Source organism: Heliangelus exortis, chromosome 2 (genome assembly GCF_036169615.1).
Source record: "Heliangelus exortis chromosome 2, bHelExo1.hap1, whole genome shotgun sequence".
Taxonomy (NCBI): Eukaryota; Metazoa; Chordata; class Aves; order Apodiformes; family Trochilidae; genus Heliangelus; species Heliangelus exortis.
The window spans coordinates 141568668-141590324 of record NC_092423.1 but is presented as its reverse complement, the minus strand read 5'-3'; the positions used below and the strand labels follow the sequence as shown (position 1 = coordinate 141590324).

Genomic DNA, 21657 nt, shown 5'->3' with positions numbered 1-21657 from the left:
CTGACATAGCAGCCTCTCAGGTCAATTTTCCCTTTTACCTATGTAGGATTCCATCTGAGTGTAACAAGTCAGCTCTTCTTGCTGCTTACCTTTAGAAGGAAAATTAAGTAGTATATAAAGTAGTATATGAAGAAGTATAGAGCTATCTAATCTGAGCCATGGTGTTGCCCTGCAGCCAGGCATCTGGGGAGTTCCACGCTGTGACACCATGGTCTCATTTCTAGAAGGCCATTTCAGACTGTGAAAATATAGGAATTTACTCTTCCAGCAAGGCTAAGTACTTTCTTTTGGATCTTGGTTCATTACCTTGAATGCTAAGGAGAGAAGAACATTTCCAAGAAAAAGCTATATCTGTTACATCTCAGCTTTTGTTTAAACTGAGTTTTCAAACTCTTTCTAGCTTGTTAAAGTTTTTCTGCTTTACAGCTCGGAGGTATGGTCATTTTCACAGTTAGTAAAACACAGCAAATCTTGCAGTATTGAGCAGTACTTGATAACCATGTGTAACTGTTTAGAATTAATCTTGGTACAAGTTTCAGAAATAGTGTTTATCCAGCTTCTACTAGATTTCCATTCACTCCACAAAACCTGAATGTACAGTGAATGTTTTGCTGCTAATAAAGCAAATGTGGTCATGTGTCTTGTGTGTGAAACTGAGATGTAACTAAATTTCATCAAGATTTTTTCAGTAGACTGAAAGCATGAGCGAAGAGGTTAGTAACAAACTTCATTGCTAATAAGTGTTCATGCAGATTTGTACTCGTGTAAATTGAAATGTATTCCTGTATCACATATTATTGTGTGAGCTGAATTAATCTGTTCTCATAATCTTCAGTTTCTTTCCTTTTCTTAGATAGGCTGGTCACTGAACCGTTACTATTAGGTCAGTTGCATCATCTGTTTGAATTTGTTGCATATCTAATGTTGCGCTGGAGTTGCAAACCTTTTATTGTGCTTCTCAATTTGTTAAACTCCCGGAGAAGAAACCTTATATTCTTATTGGCAATGTTCTGTGAGGGATGAAGGTCTGCAGGGAAGGTATTTGAGTTGCAAAACTGAGTCCCTGACCCCTTACTAATTTCTGGGAGGGATGCAGTTAAGCAATGTGTTCTGCATTGGCTACATGCTTTCTGTAAACTCCTCTTCAAAATATTTCAGCTCTATAGGCATGCCCCTGCTCTGACCTTCAGGAGTAATGTTAACCAATGTTATCCAATATTTAAACCACACACATGACCCTGTAAACTCTGAGGAGACTGGTCAATATCAGAACAAAGACAAAAACCTACTCAGAGGTATTTATTTGAGATTAAGAAATTATTTTGGTGGAGGAGGGGGGATGGTGCAGCTGAAGAGCTGAAGCATGGTGGTAATTGTAGGTACAGTTAAAAGAATTCTCTTTCAGCAGTTAACACCATTCACTGCTATGTGTTTGCTACTTGCTTGTGAATGTTGGAATTGACATATGTAATGAGCTTCTGAGGTTGAGGTTTGTTTTTTAAATATGAATGTGCAGCCTCAATCATAAACATTAGGCACCTTGTACTTCTGGCTTTTTATTGCCTCTGAAAATATTGAAGAATGCCTCTGTATTATTTCAGCTTTTTTCAGATTATGAATGGTCTCATTGTTGGGGAGTGGTCTTAGTGGCCTTTTCAGTCTTGTTGTTACAGAACATGCTTGCAAGATACAGAAGAGTAATTTCTCTTCTTTCTGATGTTGCTTGTTTACACAGCACTGGTGCACGTGTAGCATTTGAAGAGTTCACTAAGCTATGGAACTGTAAGGTCTGAAAAAGCTGCCTCTTAGAAGAAACAGGTTTTGATGGATTACTTTTTTTGATAAGTGTTTAAACTGGGCACTGTTTCAAACCCCATTAAATGATGGGTGTTTTCCATAGGCTTAGAAATCTGATCAGACTTTCAACAAAATATTAAGTTCAAATGCTTAGGAAGCAGAACTTGCATTTTCTGCAATCTCAAGGAGAAATTTGAATGTGCAAAGAAGCAAGCATACACCTAGTGATGAGGTTCTTTGTGCAGAATGCACTGTAATCAGTTGGATTGCACTCAAAGTTGTTTTTATAAAAATAGTTTTTTAACTATTTGGTCTTTCTGTAGAAGATGTTGGAGCAAGGACTGAGTAACTTCTAACAATCTGGGATTAATTCACATTTCCTTCTCTAGCTTTTGTTGGTTGGTTGATATATTGCTGAATCCTGTGCGTCCTGAAAAATAAATTGTGTGCAGTTCTTAGTTTGCTTTTCTCTCATACACCAGTTTCACTTTTCTTACAGTACTCAAGAAATCTGGGTAGGTTCTCAAAATTTGTTTTGCCAATTTGTTTTGACTTCACGTTACTTCACTTTTCTTGATACCTTATAATTTGATTATTCTTACTGTTGTGGTACCTCCCTCCAAGCAAACATCAGTCTTTGGTAAAAGTAAAAATCAGAAGAAAGAAAAAAAGGGCACACACTCATAGGTTGGTATAGTTACACTAATTTGAAACGATTTTTAGATTGAAAAGACTGCCTTGTTATGAAATGCAGTTTTCACTGTCCTACTGAAGGTATTGATTTCTGAAACTTATGGTAACGGTTGAAATGGTTTTGTTAATTTATCTGACCTAGATTAATCTAATGGCTATTCAATTTTTCTTCTGTTTTTTCTTTTAGCTGGGATGTGACAGCAAACATAAGAACAACTATGGAAACTTAATTATCTTCCGTTTTTAGAGAATTCTAACGCATTTAACTCGTCATTTTACATGATTTGATGGGAAATATTGTTCATTAGCCAGAGATGACTGTTAATAAGAGGCTTTCTGAAATTTGCCTTGCATTATGGAGACAGAGTAAAAATCAGGCTTATTATGACACCAGATCCATTTGAGGTTTCTTTTGTCCAAAGCAAGAAAGGCGTTGTTACAGTCTGTCTGTGGGTTGTTACAGTTAGAAAAACAATTGCTCAGTGATCATAGATAACATATTTCTTTATATGTATTCAACAAAGATGAAAAAGAGCTAGTAATTCATGGTTTCATCAAAGCTATAACACTTCAATTTTTCAATAATTACTCCTCCCTGAAAAGAAGGGAAGTGGAAGTACTCTGTACACTGCACATTTTCTACTTCCCACCAGAAGGTGATGAATCCACTGTGCCAAACCCAACAGGAGCCCTGCTCTGGTGAGCCACAGGCGTGTACTTAAAATAGGAAATGGTTATTGGAACTAAATTATTTTGCCGTTTTTATTTTTAGGTTTGCTGGCATGGGTAATCTCATTAAGGTGCTAACCAGGGACATTGACCACAATGCAGCACATTTTTTCTTGGATTTTGAAAGTAAGTCTCTCAGCCCTTCACAGCTGGTGCATTTAAAATGGTAACAGTAGGGTTGTTTATACCTACTGCAGTGAAGGCTAGGGGACTCAGTTGCAAATCTCCAATTTGAAAGAGTAGCATGTGGTTTTCCATTTTTTCTTTCTTTTTTTTTTTCTCCCCCCCTCTCCAGTAGAGGCCAAGCCACCATCATGCTAGTGTGTAAATTTTCTTTTCTTGTGCTTAATCATTTTGGCTCTTTGTGGTCATTGATGTCCATCCATCTGCCTGCAAATCAAATAATCATAAAACAAAAAAATTCTGTCCGTATGCCTTAGTAATCTGTGCTGAGCAGTTGTTCGCTGAAATCCTATCTTAAAGGAGAGTGAATACTTAATCATTCTTGATCCTGGTTTGGTCATTCATGGTGCAGTTAATGTGTACATTTTACATCCAAGAGTCCACAGGGAAATTGTCTGAGCTTCACAAACGTGTTGGACAACTTTTGATGATGTAAAAGATGAGTGGCATACTTGTTATCACCATTTGCTGCACACTGAAATGATGTCTCTTGATGCAGTTTTCTCTAATGGCTTTCTGACAAAATTATAAGGGCTGACACAATGAAAGCTCTTTCCTTCTGCTGTCCCCATCAGGTAAAAATCTGTAGCAAGGCTACCACGTTGGTGCTTGCACATAGCAATAGCACTTGCCCCTCAGTGTGTACTCCTGCTCAGGACACTGGTGCTAGGGTGTACCAGCACAGAATTGGTCACTGGCAATGCCTTCAGTTGGAGCTCTGCCCTTTTTTGAAGGGGCAGCTGTGAAGATGTTGGTGACCTAGTCACTCCTTACAGGAAAGCTGCATTGCATCTCTGGGATCACCAGCTGTACGTCCTCCAGGTGGGGGTCTCCCTCCACCCATCAGGGCCGCAGCCTGAAGGATGGGTTCATGCCTGATGGAACTCTCTGGTCTTCTTCCCCCCACTGCTTCAATCAACTGTGTTTGGGCTGTTCCTTCTTATAAAAAGAAAAATTTCTTTTCTCTCATTCTTGTCTTGGCAGGTACCTTAACATGGGGAACCTTCTAAAAGTTTTGACATGCACAGACCTTGAGCAGGGGCCAAATTTTTTCCTTGATTTTGAAAGTGAGATGATGATTTTATATATCTATTACTCTTTGCCTGCAGTAGACTGCATTTGTCATGTACTAAATGTATGTTTTCACCTTGCCATCCTTTACAACAGCTTTGCATGCCTGAGCTATGGATAATTGTTCAGCAAACTTCTGTAGAAAGCAATAATCTGCTTTAAAAAGCCTCGGTTTCTAAAATGTGAAATCTTCAGGAAGGGTTTTCAAAATATACTTTGGAATGTGGTATCATTCTTGTTTTAAACCAAAATTTTCTTTGCTTCAAATCAAAACTTTAAAAAGAATTTGAATTATTTTAAGACTTCTGGAAATTGCAAATATATACATGCACCTTAAAAGAAGGAAGGAGCATGAAACCGGATTCACTTTTCTTCTTCCACTGCATGCTGAATGCTGCTGCAGATACAGATGGGCTGACAACAGCTATCCATAGCTCTCCAACCTCGTCACTTTAAAGGTGTATATGTGAACCTTATTTGATTTGGCATTGAAATTTTTCAGTTAGCCTCATCCCTCAATAAAAAAGGGGGCTCTGGAAGCATAGAGATGAAAAAGCTTTTGAAAAGGTGAGGCATACAGCTTGTCTGATCAATGCCAAGTGCTCTGGAAGGTTCACATATTGTTAGCATTTCTTGCTTGTAGTTCTTGTTGCATGACATAGTATAGCCTAAGAATGGCAGGTAAGTGTTGTTGGCTGCTGCTATACATGTTTAATTACTTTCTTTTGGGAAATGCAATTGCTTTACCCAAGTGCACAGCAAGCATATAATAACAAACTAATGTTCAAGTGCATTCTGACCATGTAATAAAATGTAGCAGACCAGGATAACAAAGTTGAAGTATTGTGATATTGATAATTAGAGATTCATGGTATCTTGTTTTCTTCCCCAAATTATTTTATAGTTACATTTGAAACAGTAGCAATTGGTTACATGAGTTATAATGTGAAAGTGAGTTTGCAGAAATATGTTTTTGCTTCATTGATGTTTAAAGTTATAACTTCTCTAAACCTTTATCCTGTACTGTTGATTTTATCAATTGCCTCTTTTGATTCTATTATTATTGGAAGATGATAGCCATGCAAATTATTCCTAAAGCAAAGATAGTCAAGGGTTGTATTAAAAAAAAAACAAAACAGAATGTAAAACTGTTGTTTAGAACCACTTCAGGTCTCACATATCAGCAGAATAGGTAAAACTTAGGAAAGTAGGAGGGACTGCTACAGCAGAATATTCCAGCTTAATCTGCAAATTCTGACCATTTAATTGGACTGTATTACATTCAAGTAAGCTGCTATACAACAGGTATAATTCTAAAACAAATTGCAATAAAAATTGCTATTTTTAAAAGTACTTCTTCGTTAGCAATCATTTTGTTTTAAAGTGCATGTTTTGAGCATGACAAGATTTGGCATGAGAGTAAGCAGGTTGCTGACATGAAATGTTTACATATGCAGTCAAATTAAGTGACATATTATGGCTGAATTGTTAGACTGTTCTTTATTCATTTTGGACCCTGTCCTGCGTTTGTTTCTGCTGCTATACTGTGTATCCATGCTCCTTTCTACTCTGAGATAGCTTGCCTTGACAGGATCTTGGCTTTGACACAGTCAAGATCTTTCTTCAAGACTTGGCACTTAATCTTGCAATACTGAACGTTGTGTTTTTATATCAAAAAGCAAGTAAGTTCTGTATCAAAAATAAATTTGCCCATTCTATGCTATGTGTGGCCCAGTTATAGAGTTTGAAGTCTTTTGTTCTTAAATCAATACATATCTTTGAAGTAAGTGGGCTTGTTAAACAATTCTTGCACGATATGCTAAAGAGTTAAAATCCTCATAAAGCTTTATAAGGATACAAACTCTAAATTTAGGAAGGTTTTGGACTGGTTTCTAACACTTTTTTTCCCCAGATACTTATCCTGGTGCTAGATTCCAGTGATTTGTATCGCTGACAACGAATACATACAAAAAATGTTCTGACAAATAATACAATGAGCTGTTGGCTTTTCCTTGCCATAACACTGCTTAGGTTTTCTTTGGTCATTCATCAGATCTATTTGAAACAAGTAGTTGTCTTAAGTATTTTACTGAAGTCTCTGCAGTACCACTTTAGCATGAGCAGAGGAAGATAGACAGATTTGTGAGGGCAGTGTTGTTTACATGAAACAGCCACCTACAAGGTGGGAAACTTACAGCTCAACATTTACATTGGTGTCATTACTGTCACAGTACAAATCCTTTCCAAAATACTGATTTGAATAGTAGCTAAAACACAGAGTACTTTTTATTGCAGATGGTGATCTTAAGCTAGCGTTGCAAGTGTTTTGCATTACCTCCAAAGAACTTGGCTAGGGTTCAGAGTAGCCACAAAGATAGCATTCTCCATAGTACTGATGATAGAGATGAATAAATTCCTCTCCAGCACTCTGGAGTTTTCCTCTCCCTTGCTTGTGAGTTTTGTCCCAGACAGTTTCAGACAACTTAATGGGTTCTTCCCTGGGAAAAATCTCAGTTTAAATAGCATTTGCTTTGCAATATAAACTTTTAACCCCAAATTTCTCCCTACTAGTTTTGTAGGCTAGCCAAATACTTTTTAAAAGAGTCACTAACTGTGTGTGTTCCCCGCATGCAATATGTTGTCATATTTCCATAGCATTTAATTCACATAACAGCATTTGTATATTGTTTCAAGTCTACTCTGTCCTTAGTGCGTTATTGTGTGAGCTTTCTGAACACTAAATTTATATTGCATCTAGTGTTGTAATATTATGAATAAATTAAAAATGTAATGATGAACTCCCCATATACTTGAGGCACCTGAGTTTTCATTTTACTATTGGATTAGAGAGGGGGAAGTTGCCCTGTGTAACCAAGGGCAGCAATATCAAACCTCAGAACATTTCAGTGAGCTGTGCTGCACTTACTGTATTTCTTCTTTCTATGGAAAATATTGCTGGGTAAAGGCAAAGCCTTGTCATAAAGCAGGAATTTACATCCCTGACAGGGGAAAGAGGAAATCACTGAAATTGTATGCCTCCTTCATCCTGTTTTTTGGATGCCTCGCAGTGCTGGCTGCTTTTTTGTAGTTGTCAAGACTAACTCCAGAAGTACAATTACAATTCCCTTTCCTGCTCTGTGCACTTCAACAAGTTCCCCAATTAGTGATTTTCAAGTGAAAGTCCCATAGGTGGAGTTCTCAGGTAGTTGGTGATATGTGGGAATACTCCACATATTCAAAATTACAACAGTGCTTAGGAAGAGAAACCTTCCCCTCTATCTGTAATGGGCCTTCAGAATACAGTGCCCTAATGAGCATATAAAAGGCCATAGGTTTACTTCTGTGAGCTCTTTTCTAGGTGCAGAAGATCTACAGATGTGAGAAGAATTTAGTTGAGACAAAGCAGGTTTACAGCTGACTTGTACTGGAGAGGATGAGATGCATCAAAATGAAATGCATACTTTAAGAAATAATCCAGTGGCTACTGGATTTAAAAGCACATATTTATAAGGTTTTTTAATAATCAAAATAAGAAAAAAAAGCCACCATCCTAACAAATAAAGTAAAAGGCATTGCCTTAGGTTAGCTGGAACATTTTAGGGAAAAGAAGCACAGTAGCTGGCTGATCGGATCCTAAGTGAACCACTAGCAGGGATGTACAAGGTTTTTTTTTTTTTGATTGCTTAGCCAACTGTTTAGTGGAGACCACTTAATTTGTGTCTGAAAGATGATTTTCATTCCTGAACTTGGAAGCTCGTGGTGCTACATCTGTCCTGCTCGTCAGTGGGTTTTGAAAAGAAGAGGAGGAGTTCTTGTGGGCCCTTCTACTGTGTGCTCCCCCCTACATTAAAATGTGAACTCTCTTTACTAGAGAGAGTAAAGAAAAAATTGCATGAAACATTAAATAGGCAAGAGATGTGCTCAGCAAGTGGCAAGTCTTGATTGCATTATTTAACAACAAAATCTGGAATGCTACAGAGCTTCACATTTTAGTCTGTATTTCACTATAGCATTTCATGTTTGTGCATGAACTGCTCTCAGTCAACTGGTGCTTACCTGTCTGCTCTTTTCCCTCATATTTTTTTTTTTGTCTTCATTTCTTACAGCAGTCTTCAGCAGCTTTCAAAATTATAAATATGACCTTTGTGATGATCTGAAAAGCACTGGCCACTTTTATTCAATGCCTAATCAATGTGGTGCTCTTACATCTTTTTACAAGGAGTAACCAGCTTTTTTTATCCATGCTAATTCTTGATGGTTCTCAAAATGCCACAAATAAACTGTTGCAAGGTCTATATAAAGGCATATTTGCTAATAATGCCCATTATCTGTGAATTAAAGCATAAAAATAAAAAACATGCAAAAGTTTACAGCAAAATCCAGACAGGCAATGCATGTGAAACTTATTTTCACGTAATACAAATTTCATTTTTCAGTGTTTTTTTTTCTAGTGTGTAACTCTAGGGTATTGTGATTTAATTTTTATTTTTATTATTTTCTTTTCAATGTAAGTATGTACCTAACGTCCATCACTGTTAGTAGGAGTTACACATAATGGATCATGGAAAAAAAACTCTTAAATACATTTTCCAGACTCTTTAAGGTGCACCAAATCATGAGGATATGTTGTCTATAGGTAGCTTTTGTCTGTCCCTATAAAAAAAGGATCTATTTTTAATATAATGACACTTCTGGCATTGGAAATTCTGCATTAAAATATCCTGATTATTTATTTCATAACATTTTCTCCTGTAAACAGAGAAGTGATAGTTTGGGGGTTTTTTCCTCTAAGAACTTCAGTAATTAAATTTTTATATCAGTCTAAGAGGCACTAGCCTTGTAGCTTCCATCAGAATTTTAAAAGAAAAAATGGTCTCATATCAGTTAAACCAGGAATGAGATAATTGAACTAGATGATTATTTGTAAAGGTTAAAGCCTTTAATTGATTTTTTTTCAAGACATTCTTGAATGACGTATGTGTGAAGCTTTTTTGAAATGAGGATGAAATATACTTTTGGAAAGTCTTTAATTATAGAAAAACTCGGAGACAGGATAGATCCTAAAAGGGGGGAGAAAAGAGAACAAATTTACAATGGATCTTTTCGTTTTCATCTCTGATTTTGCAGTTAATGCAATAAAGAATATGTTTTGATAATTAAATATATTTAGGAGTATAAAATAAAGTTCCTCTTCCAAATGGTAAAACAGGAGGCAGAGGAGATGGAACATAGTCCAATGCAGATTTCTAGATAGTAGTGGACACAAACAGCTCCTGCAGTATCAGCAGTGAGTGTCTTTTGAGTGCTTTCCTAAGTCTCTTCCATTGAGCTTTTACTGCACTCTTAAGGTGAGGTTGGTACCAGAGTCATGAAGAGAACTTCTCTTGAAGATTTCTTCTCTTACCTCAGTTTTAAATAAGTCAGGAAGGATAGATTGCAAGTGAATGTTTGGAATGCTAAATGAAGATGTGAAAGACAACAAAAATGAATGCAGTTACTTTCTTCTATAGCAGTTCTTCATACACTGTAGCAGCTCTTTAGAGAATGAAAATTCTTGATGAGTTGCTGCATGAAGAATTTGTCCAACAGATGATGGTGTACCTGTTGAATTCCATATTGTTGTTAAAAAAATATATATATTTAATATGTTCTACTGTCTAGATGCTCAACCTACAGAATCTGAAAAGGAAATTTATAATCAGGTGAATGTAGTGTTAAAGGATGCAGAAGGAATACTGGAAGACTTGCAGTCATATAGAGGAGCTGGCCATGAGATACGAGAGGTGAGCTAGAGTGTTATGATTGTGCACAACCTGTGCATGTTCATTGTCTAATCCTAACCAAATACTGCTGGATTTTAACTTTGCTTGCAGGAGCTGTTTTGGCAGAGCATGTTGTCTGTTAAAATTGCTGTCTTGAATTTCTGCTCTGGAATGTTTCTTTTTAACAGTGAAACAGTTGTTGCTTGTTTCAATAATATTCGTGCACATATGTAATAGCAAATGATGTGTCTCAGAATTCTTATGGAATTGTTGCTATTAATTTTTTTTTTATATTCCCACGTAAGCTCTTTTTGAGTTAGTGGTGAATTTGGAAAGACTGCGGTGTGACTACAATGCAATATTGAGTAGCGTTGACATCTTTCTCTATGCTGGTTGGGAAGTCCAATGTGTGGTAATCCTAACACAAAAGACATCTCATTTTCAGTCTATTTTTATTGGCTTTTATTTACTAAAGTAGTTTTTTGGAGCAGAAGCAAAATTTCTTTACAGCATGTCACTGTGTTTTTCCTTTATCTTTAAGAAAAAGTGGAAGAAATACTCTGTCAACCCTCTTTCTCTTCCTCAGATGCAGCAGTGAGGTTACTTGCTCCTAAAGTCAGGAGTTACTGTAGCACACTCTTAAGAAATCCTAACACATAGGGGCAGTTTCTGGTCACTCTGATTAATTTGAGATACTCGGAGCCATTCAGCTCTAAAGCACTGTGAGGTTTTTTTCAGCCTCTGTTAAATTCATAAGGAAGGTTTAAAGAAGGTAACTGTGTCACATAAAACCCAAAGGAAGGGAGACAGACTACTTGCTCTTCAAAGAAGGAGCGTGTTTGGGGAGATGCTGTTGCATCTGGCAGGAATGTGTGTGTCTGCAACAAATCCTGCAGCTTCCACTGAGAAGAAGATAGAGGTTCCTAAGGGGAGGTAGAGAGCAAATAGAGACCATAGAGAGCAAACTTCCTAGGGACCAGGGGGCACTGTGCTGCATCTCACAGCACAGGGTTGACTGAAAAAAATTTTTAGAATCAGGGAGTTGCCTCTGAAGATGCAGCAGGAGAGTATGAGCATTTTTATTCCTGTTTTCTTCATACTTTTCAGTTGCTAAGTAGTCCAGTTTCTGTCTTAAAACCTGGAGAGACTGAATTAAGGGCTTTTTATATGTCTGGGAAGCTTACTGTAAAGACAAGCTCTGCATGAATACCTCAAAATTCTAATATTCACTATGTCTTGGTGGTGCTTTATGTTGTTGACTACGCTTATATGTTCCTACTGTCTTATTTAGCCTGATTTTCACAGCAAATTCATTTATCTTTTTTTCTCTTCACAAATTCAGAAATTTGTGAGAGATGGCAACATGAGGATGAGTCTTTGATCACTAAATTTTTTTGCTTGGATTCTTCCCAGTAAAGTTGTTGATTTTAATTAAACTGGACTGGGTTATATAAATTTTCTTATTGAGTAACAATTTTTAAGAATTTCTGTATACTCTCTACAAGCTGTTATCCTGTTCAGGATACTTATTTTCAACACAAGTATTTAGAGCTTTTTGGAACAGACATGGGTTAGTACAGGCTTGTCTTCCAACTGGAAAGTTCTCAGTAGGTAGAATTTTTAATTACTAGTTCCTCAAACCCTGCACAGATTGTATTTTTTTCAGTAGTGTATCAGTTATTCCTAAGATAAGCATACGTTTTTCCTCTCTTTTATAATTCAAGGCAATTCAGCATCCTAATGATGAGAAGCTGCAAGAGAAAGCATGGGGTGCAGTTGTACCACTAGTAGGCAAACTAAAGAAATTCTATGAATTTTCTCAAAGACTAGGTAAGTGGAATGGTATTAACTTTTTTTTTAATCACCTTTAGTTAGTATATTTGGCATATTCAGATGTGATCAGCTGTGAGACAGCCCCTTGTTAGCAGAAAAAAGCTCATGTTGCATAGATTCTTTCTACACAATGGGTTGGATCTTACTGATACCTCTGTGCTGTCTCACAAACTTGCTTCAGTGGATACCTGAGAGGAGAAAGAGAATGGGAGGATGCTCACCATCCTCTTTCTCTGCCCTTTTGGTAATTCTGGAAAACACTAAGCAACAGGTTGTTTTACAAAGTGATAGACTAACCAGGAATGAATTTTGTTAATGTTTCGGTTACCAGGAGTAATTAAAAGTGACTGTATAATCCCCCTCCTGAACATCAGAAACAGTTTAGTCTGTGGAAATGCTTGATACTGGCTCATGCAGGTGCAGTACTTAAAGTGACACTACATGCTTTTTACAAAACCAATTTGACTAATCTCTAAGCTAATAAAAGAGACTTCAATTAGTTTTGTTCATGAGCTAACTGTTGTTACCTTTTAGATAGTTACTGTCATAGCTCATGAAAAAATAAGCTAAAAACGCAGATGCTTTTTTCAGGCAAGTTCTGCTTAGTTAAAGAGGTCAGGTGTGGGTTTTTTTCCCTCAGGAAGATGAGACAGAAGTTGGATCAGAAATTTATCTTAAAAACCAATAAAACAATACTTGGTCGATAAGTATGTACCTCTTGAATTCTGCTTTATCTTAAAGGTTACAGTCTGCTTAAACAGGTTATTGAAATATGTTTTACACAAGTGTTGCAGACAAAGCTTGAATAAATCTTTTCAGTGCTGATGAGAACTAACCTTTACAGGAGCTTGGAAGTAAATGTGATAGCGTTGGCATATAGAAGTAATTTATCAAGCCCCATTATTATTAACTAGCATATAGTTAATATGTATTGGAGATATATAATATATAATAATATATAGAGAGAGCAGCCAGACAGAAAGGGACCTGGGAGTCTGGATTGACAGGAAGCTGAACATGAGCCAGCAGTGTGCCCAGGTAGCCAAGAAGGCCAATGGCATCCTGGCCTGTATCAGGAACAGCATGGCCAGCAGGTCCAAGGAAGTGATTCTGCCCCTGTACTCAGCCCTGGTGAGGCCTCACCTCGAGTACTGTGTCCAGTTCTGGGCCCCTCAGCTCAGGAAGGAGATTGAGGTCTTGGAGCAGGTCCAAAGGAGGGCAACTGGGCTGGTGAAGGGACTCGAGCACAAGTGAGGAGAGGCTGAGGGAGCTGGGGCTGTTCAGCCTGGAGAAGAGGAGGCTCAGGGGAGACCCCATCACTCTCTACAACTCCCTGAAAGGAGGTTGGAGCCAGGGGGGGGTTGGGCTCTTTTCCCAAGCAACCCTCAGCAAGACAAGAGGGCACGGTCTCAAGTTGTGCTGGGGGAGGTTTAGGTTGGACATTAGAAAGAATTTCTTTACTGAGAGGGTGATCAGGCATTGGAATGGGCTGCCCAGGGAAGTGGTGGACTCTCTATCCCTGGAGATATTTAAAAAGAGACTGGATGTGGCACTCAGTGCCATGGGCTGGTAACTGCAGTGGTAGTGGATCAAGGGTTGGACTTGATAATCTCTGAGGTCCCTTCCAACCCAGCCGATTCTATGATGATATTTTAAGAGTAGCATGCAGAATATCAGTAGCAGAGAGACAAGAAGCAGGTGCAGCTGTATATTGCAAATACTCTCCTCTCATTTAAGAGGCAGGACTGCGTGGTCTGTTGGGAGCCCTGACCAGCACTCCTTATTCGCCAACGCAACACCTGGAGCGAGAGCAGGCTCTCGCTAAGCAGTTTGCAGAAATTCTTCACTTTACACTCCGTTTTGATGAGCTCAAGGTAAGAACTTTGCAATTTTTTAAGCACAAAGGCTAGGAAAAAAGAGAACAAATCAATTTACTGAAGCAATCTGGGTCGTGTTCTGCTCTGGAATAGAGCATGCAGTAGATACTCAAATATCTACTGTGTGCCACTTGTTCACATGAGTTGGACTAAACTGGAAAGCAGATGAAACACCCTATTAGCTTTAGGCAGTTTTTATATTTCAGTTTGTATTAATCATGTTCCTTTGGCTGAACTTGGGAGTATCTCTTGGGATAATGCTGCTGCTTTTGCTTTAGTATGTGCAACTCCATAGTCCATCATGTTCTTGCTGATGTGCATAGAACTAAGCTAAAATGATCTTAATTTGCTGGTCTGATCCTTGGAGTCAAACTAGCAAAGCCATATTTTTTGATCTACTGATCTCAAACTCCAGTTTAGGAGACAACTCCTTTTCATGTTCTTGTTAAATCTGTTTTTTGAAAAATATGAGAATTTAACCAGAAAGCTTTATGTTCTACATAACCTTTTCAAAATGTCACAGGCCTTTTTACTTCAGAAAAGTATTTTCTTACTGTCAGTATTATATGAAAACCTGCCCTTCTATTTTTGAGTTTGTCACAACTCTTTTGCTTCCATATCTATATAGATGACAAATCCTGCTATACAGAATGACTTCAGCTACTATAGAAGAACTCTGAGCCGTATGAGGATTAACAATGTCCCAGTAGGTAACCCTTGGATGAAATGTAATGTGATCTTTTACTACCACTTATCTTTTTCATGTACAGAGCAACTACATTCTTTTTTCCTTCTGTTTTATAGGCAGAGGGAGAAAATGAAGTAAATAATGAGTTGGCAAACAGAATGTCTTTATTTTATGCAGAAGCAACGCCAATGTTGAAAACCTTAAGTGATGCTACAACAAAGTTTGTGTCAGAGGTAAGAGTATAAATTTATGGATCAGATAGTGTACTTCAAAGCACTTCAGGGACTGACATAGTTCTGGATCCAAAAGCTCTCCTACCAGGCATAATCGGGCATCTAGAAATCAAACCCTTTCTTTTGAAGCCTCAAGAAACATAAAGTATATTTCACAGATGCTGTAAAGATCAGACTGTTCAGCCAGCCACCTTGTGGCTGCATTGCAGAAATATAATGGATAACATAACATGACAACATTGGTAGAAATAGCTTTCCTCAAGGAGGGAGGTAGAAGTAAGTACATCGTCTGCATCTTGGTGGTGACTTAGAGGAGAAACTTCAGGAAATTGAAAAGGAAACAGCTTGATTCTCTGTGCCTCATACAGGCAAGAGGATTGAAAAGTAGCTTCCTTTGCTCCTTCCTGAAATACTTATGTTTTGCTGTGTGAAGTCAAGTGTACTCACATTACTACAGAAGAGGGGAACTGAGCCTGAACTGGAAAATTGTTCCAACATTGACACATCCTTATGTTTTCTTAACTACCTAAATAAATATTAGTGACAAAGTCCATTCAGTACAAGTATTGTGCTTGACTTCCAGAACTGTGATTATTTGTTTTTCATGCAAAGAATGCACTGTTTCTTAATAAATAATAACTATACATTATATGATTAATGAAAAAATATGTTTAGTTTAAAGTATTTTTTCCTTAAGTTCAGCTTTACATTTGAAACAGCTTCATATTACATTTCTTTTGAAGTGTTTGTCTGCAGCAATTCTAGATCTTACTGTTGCAGCAGATGGAGGTATTTGGCTATAGAAATTTCAGTCTTTAAAGTATTGTTTGCTGAATTTTGGGAAGTTTTAAAGGAATCAACTGTGTCAGTGGTGTATTTCTTTACAAACAAGCAAGCATAATTCATGTGATAGACATAGTTCTTTAAGTTGCTAGTCTTTATTGTAATGTTATTAAAATCCAGTGCAAGGCTTACCATCTTTGTGTGGATGTTTTTAATTCCTCCACACTGCAATGCCAGCACAGGACTGTTTTTATTTATGTTTTGCAGTATAATATTTCATGACAATTGAATTGGAACGTGTTTGTTTTCTTTGGCAGAATAAAAATTTACCGATAGAAAATACTACAGATTGCTTAAGCACCATGGCCAGTGTGTGCAGGGTCATGCTGGAAACCCCGTGAGTATAAACAGTGCTTGCATTGTGCATGAATCATTTCTTTATTTCAGACTTCTGAGGCTAAGGAAGTATAATTTGGTAATCAGGAGTCTACAGTGTTTTGTTTTTACCAACTTAGTTGTTTACCTCGACAGGAAATTAACTTGTCTCATTTCGTTCACCATGCAAATTCTGTGGTCTACTTTCCTGAACATATTAATATTTAAAATAGAATGTCTATGAAAGCTAGACAATCTCTTGGCAGTCTTTATAAATGGTTTTCTCATGTATAATTCAGGAAAATTTACTATTTGAACATGATTGCCTAAGGCCTTCTGAAAAAGGGGCTACGGGCAACACGTTGGGTAGTGCTGCCTTGGAAGTTGTCTTGGCTGATGGCTGTAACAAAATTGCAACTCCCCTGTCTGGGGAATTGTGAGATGACTTTTAGTTATGAAGACAGTCTGTTGTCTACTGTAAATTCCAGAGGCACTGGGAGTATGAACAAAAAATCAAACAAAACTTAGGGTTTTTATCTGTTTCTTCTGGGATCTAAATAGTGTCCCATTGGTAAAAATAATTAAGTATGTCTTATTATTTAACCCAAATACTACAGCACATTAAAAACTCCAAACTTTTATATTCTTAGGAATGGTCTGTCCTATTCAAGAAAGCACTAAAGCTAGCTTTTTTTTTTCCTTTTTGTTTTCCCTGAGTCAGAAGTTTGGTTTGTGTGTATAATAGGGGGTTGTGCAGAAGAGGATAGGGCACCTTGAAAGCAAAGTTACTATGTATTAATCACACTTTTTTTGAGAACCAAAATGGACAAAAAACCCTAGCTTGAAATGGTATAGCATTAGGAAAATGTTAGGTTTGAGACTCTTTGTTAGTCTTCATTACAGGCAGGGTATTGAAAGGAAGAAGAAAAACTCAAACGTTTGCCAGGTTGCTGGGATTTTAAAGTTATCGTTTTTGGTTTGGTTTTGCTTTCTTTTTTTCTTTTCTCTTTTTTTTTTTTCTTCCTCTGAGGGTTTATAGGATCAATTTTCTTTTTACTTCTAACTCTGGTGTTACTAGCATCTTGTCTTTGATACCTAATAGCCTGTGTTTTTAAATTACAGTGAATATAGAAGCAGGTTTACAAATGAGGAAACGGTATCGTTCTGTCTGAGGGTAATGGTGGGGGTCATCATACTCTATGACCACGTGCATCCGGTGGGCGCTTTTGCCAAAACTTCAAAAATTGATGTAAGTTTATTGTTACTAAATAATCTTTGGAGATACAATAATTTTGTATCATGTGTAGGCTCATTTTCTGTCCTTCACTTTCTAGTAGCATGTGTTCACCTTGGGTTGACACTAAATGGATAGTGATAGCTGTTAGCAAACATAAGAGTGAGAAATACAAACTAGGCTCTGTGTAAGTGGCCATTGATAAACAAAGATTTTTGTTTGCAGTCTCTTTTTTTTTTTTTTAGGTCAATTAAGCAGAGCCTGACATCAAAGTTACATTGTCTAAAGAGGTGCAGATATTTAAGTGGCTAAGCCACTCTGTCATGGAAGAATATAATACTGAAAGCTTGATGTCATTCTGATACCAAGGAAATGTCTTTGCACTCTGCAATTTTTAAATGTGTATTTTTTTTCTCTTAGACAATCTGAATATAAAACACTTTGGTAAACTTAGAAGGTATTAGCATGAATGCCTTTTAAACTGAATGAAAAACTATCATTTTTTTAACTTCTAGATGAAAGGATGCATCAAAGTTCTTAAGGACCAGCCTCCTAACAGTGTAGAAGGCCTTCTAAATGCTCTCAGGTACTCTTATTCTTTTATTTGAAATATTTTATGGTGAATTTTCTTAAGTTGTCCAGGGAGTGTCCTTCCTGGTAAGGTATTCAGTGTTACAGGTAAAGGTGATTGTAGTTATTTCAGGATTCTTTCCCAATGTGTACTGAGACAGAGATGAGTGAAGAGGCTACTGTTCTTTAAAATCTCAACTAAGATTACTTTTTGCATATTTAACTGCATGTAAGTTAAGAATGAATCTGTAGAGGTAAATCTGATAGAGCAGATACTGTACCTGGAGTTAAAAATGATGACATAATACATCCTAAAAGCTAATTAGTGGTTTACTGTGATCTCATCTACTGACTGAACTACCAGATCAGCAGACGGGCAGCTGCATCATGTGAACTGAGCCTTGTGCCAGCTTACCAACAAAATAGCTGGGTTAATTTGCATTGGCCATATCCTCAGCTGTGTTTGGCTTGACCATGGCTTAACAATATTGTTATTAGTAGTAGAACAGAAGTGTAGTTTCATCTGATTTTTGTTTCACAGATAGCTTCAGGCATGTGGCAGGTAGTTTTTTTGTATGTTAACACTTTATAAAATGCTCCTCTTTCACAAAGTGAAAAGGTATTTATAGGCAGTTTCTTAAGGCAAGACTCTCAGGTTTTTTGTTGTGGAATAGATGAGACAAAAAGTTGCTACATTAATTGGAGAGCTAAAGAAAAATTAATTCTGCATAGAAACCTAAAACCAGCTAATTTGAATCTTCAAGTGGTATCTGTAGCCAGTAACATGTTCTTCATGTGGGTGTCCAGCATCAGAGTGGCAAGAAAGGCCAGAACATAATGGGCAGATGAAAGCTTCATTCTTGTCCTTACTTGAACAAGTATGGTATTTACTTTGGTAGCAGTGAACTGTAACTAGGTATTATTATTCATGCACTCACTTTTAAATGTGGAAGCTTTAGTTTTTCTTGCCTGAAAGTGTGCAGTTTTACTTGTTCTTATCTTTAGCAAAACTGCTTTTATTTCATTTGTCCTCTCTTTGTTAAGATCTAGTAAGAAGTGAAATGATGTGGTACTATAAGCTTTTTCACTTGCAGTTTTTTCAGATTATCAGCTAAAGAAAAATAAATAGTCTGGGCTTAAGTTGAATCTTCCATGTGAATATTTCCATTCCTAATTCATTTTCTTAGCTCTCAACCTCTGGTACATGATCAGTCTTTGAGATGGTCATGAGTAAAAAACCACAAGATTCCAGAAGGAAAACACTGCATTAACATTTATTTTTCTGGTTATTGCAGCTGCAAATGACCACCAATTTTTAGTGGAAACTCATTTTTTGCCATTATGGTTGACACTATTAAAGTACATGGAGAGTGTAGTTCTGGTTCTCATGCTGTTACATGTTATTTAGTGATTACATGTTATTTAGTGGTTAATAGTGTAAATTCAGTCCATGCTATCATGCTGACCTTCCACCACACCAGCCCATTTCATGCAGAGATATTTTGACAGTACTGGTTTCATACATTAGATTACTCATTTGGGCAGGATATTTTAATCTTTTCAAATTCACATTTGGAATTGTTAGGAAGAGATGCAGAGAGAAAGCACATGCTGCTGTGTGCATGTGAGGTGAAAGCAGATTCAAGATGCTATCCTGAGAAATAAAGTCCCAAGTCAGGTTTTTTATTCTGGAGCAGTATTGGATTTCTCAGGAGACAGTGTGTCTTAAAAGCAAATGGAAGGTGGCTTGGATTTTTGAAGTGAGATCAGCTGTTTATAATTTGATATTCATTATTGTAGTCATGTTCAGTGTTTTCACAAGAGCAGAATATGAATTGCAGTAACTTGTCAGGATTTTAGAAATTTCAGCCTCTTGTTGGTGGAAAATATAAATTACCAAAAAGTGCTGAAAGCTATATTAATACTAATTTACAAAATGAAAAGTTATTGTAAATTCTTCAAGTGAACAACTAAATATCACTGCAGTTGTGGATAACAATAAAAGTGCTAATTTAACATGTTAAATTACAGCATAACTTTTTACTTTCATTTTTAGATCACATTTTGGTAAAAAAGATCAGGGAAATTAACCATACAAAGAAGCCAGCATTGAGGATATACAGTATTTCTAAAATAAGACATGACTGTTTTTTGTAGTGATTTAAAAATGTGCTGAATGCTTACAGAATTTTGAAGGGGGAAAGGACTGGAATAAACAGGTGTATATACTTGTAACAGCACAGTTACTTAACTAAAGAGGAAATTAAGCTGAAATGTGATTAAATGGCATTTTCTCATCAGAATGTCTCATTTGGCTTCTTGGTGGAGTGGGTGATGGTCAGTGGCTGAGGGCTTTTCTCTGGTACAGTCAGATTGAGCCATAAACAAATAATTTCTAAAATGAAGCCAAAGTAAAATCACATCTATGCATCTATGCTCTACTCAACTTGATTTTTATTTCTGTGTTTAGGTACACAACAAAGCATTTGAATGATGAGACTACCTCCAAGCAAATTAAATCCATGTTGCAATAACAGTTACCTGGAATTCGCACCTGCTGTAGACAGACAGTATTCTGCAATGACTGAGATGCACAGATTATTTTTTTTTTTTTTTTTAGTGATTGCAACTACTATCTCCCTCATTCTTGCTTTTTATTTTCTCTCTTCCTGTTTACCCTTTTTTTTTTTTTTTTTTTTTAAATCACTTTCTTGTTCTTAAGTAAGCTCAGACTTCTTTTCTGTGCCAAATCAATGAAAATTTTCAGTTCTGGAAAGTATTTCTACTTTTCAGAATAGCCATCCTAAGTGGCAGCTAATTATGCGTTGCATTTGGATTTCTCTGTACTGGGGAAAGATTTGTGACTTGAACTAAATATTTTTAAACTTGTGGGTTTTTTCTTTTTTTGAAAAACTAATATTTAATATTGCTTCTTCTGCATGGCAAGACTGCCTACTTCTGCTATTTAAAAATCCCTTGATGAGTTCATTTTCTGTTGCAGCTTATTTTCATGTGGAACCATGAGGAAACTAAAAGCAGATTTGTTTAAATTAACTGTGTTTGTACAAAATGGTACCCAACACAAAGGTTTTTTTAAATGAGTAAAAACTGTTTTGTTTAAAAGTTACGTTTGCATTTTGACTCATTTTTGTAAGGATGTATGTTGTATGTTTAACCTTAAATAACTAACGTTAAACTGTGGTGTGTGCGTAGCAAAATTACGTATGCATGTTCATGTCAAATGATTGGCTGTGGATAAGATAATAAAATCAGCTTTCATTTTTCTAAGTGTGGTTTGATTTACCAGTATTTTGAGTGAGATGTCTTCGTGCTCTTTGAATTTTTACAAAAATAAATTTATAAATTTTATATAGTGAAAACTCTGCTGTTTCATTACCAGTAACCACTAGTTTAATCCACTGATTTGAGTCTACTGTTTTCCAGGGTCTTTGCTCTCCACTCTGTGCTACTTCCCTGGCTGCAGAAATAGTACTTGTACAGGGGTTTGGGTGAAGAATTTTGTCCAGTCTGTATAGTTCTCAGCAGATGTTGCTGAAGAACCTGAATCTTAGCTACGAGTTTTGAAATTTTAGCACGGTGCTCAGAAGTGATGTTGTAAGATTAGGCTGGCTCTCTTGAGAGGATTGAGGTATTTTGAACTGTGTGTAAAATCTGAATCATCTTAGCATAGTAAAGAATGTTTCCTGTTTGGCTAGCCTCTTGTCACACGTGTTAAGCTTTGATTGGTGAGGAAAGTAAAAGTTTTTTTTGAGAACCAAAGGGAGAAACAAGAATTGAGAATTACTTGGAAGAACATTGCTGTGAAATG

At 36.8% G+C, this 21657-nt stretch overlaps 1 protein-coding gene across 8 annotated transcripts in view; it reads left to right on the top strand.

Annotated features, from left to right (window-relative positions):
* CYRIB (CYFIP related Rac1 interactor B) overlaps positions 1-21116 on the top strand; it is a 95451-nt gene extending 74335 nt beyond the window's left edge. For 5 of the 8 annotated variants that reach the window (XM_071738384.1, XM_071738381.1, XM_071738383.1 and 2 more), the window contains 10 exons: positions 4387-4469; positions 10135-10256; positions 11960-12065; positions 13806-13942; positions 14574-14651; positions 14750-14866; positions 15967-16046; positions 17147-17273; positions 17774-17844; positions 20299-21116. In XM_071738384.1, the coding sequence (XP_071594485.1) occupies positions 4397-4469; positions 10135-10256; positions 11960-12065; positions 13806-13942; positions 14574-14651; positions 14750-14866; positions 15967-16046; positions 17147-17273; positions 17774-17844; positions 20299-20362 (975 nt within the window). In that variant the 5' untranslated portion in view covers positions 4387-4396 and the 3' untranslated portion in view covers positions 20363-21116. Of the gene's footprint in view, positions 1-3262; positions 3346-4386; positions 4470-10134; positions 10257-11959; positions 12066-13805; positions 13943-14573; positions 14652-14749; positions 14867-15966; positions 16047-17146; positions 17274-17773; positions 17845-20298 lie in introns of all 8 variants that reach the window. The other 3 variants (XM_071738385.1, XM_071738387.1, XM_071738382.1) reach the window with 2 other exon arrangements.
* Positions 21117-21657: the final 541 nt, after the last annotated feature.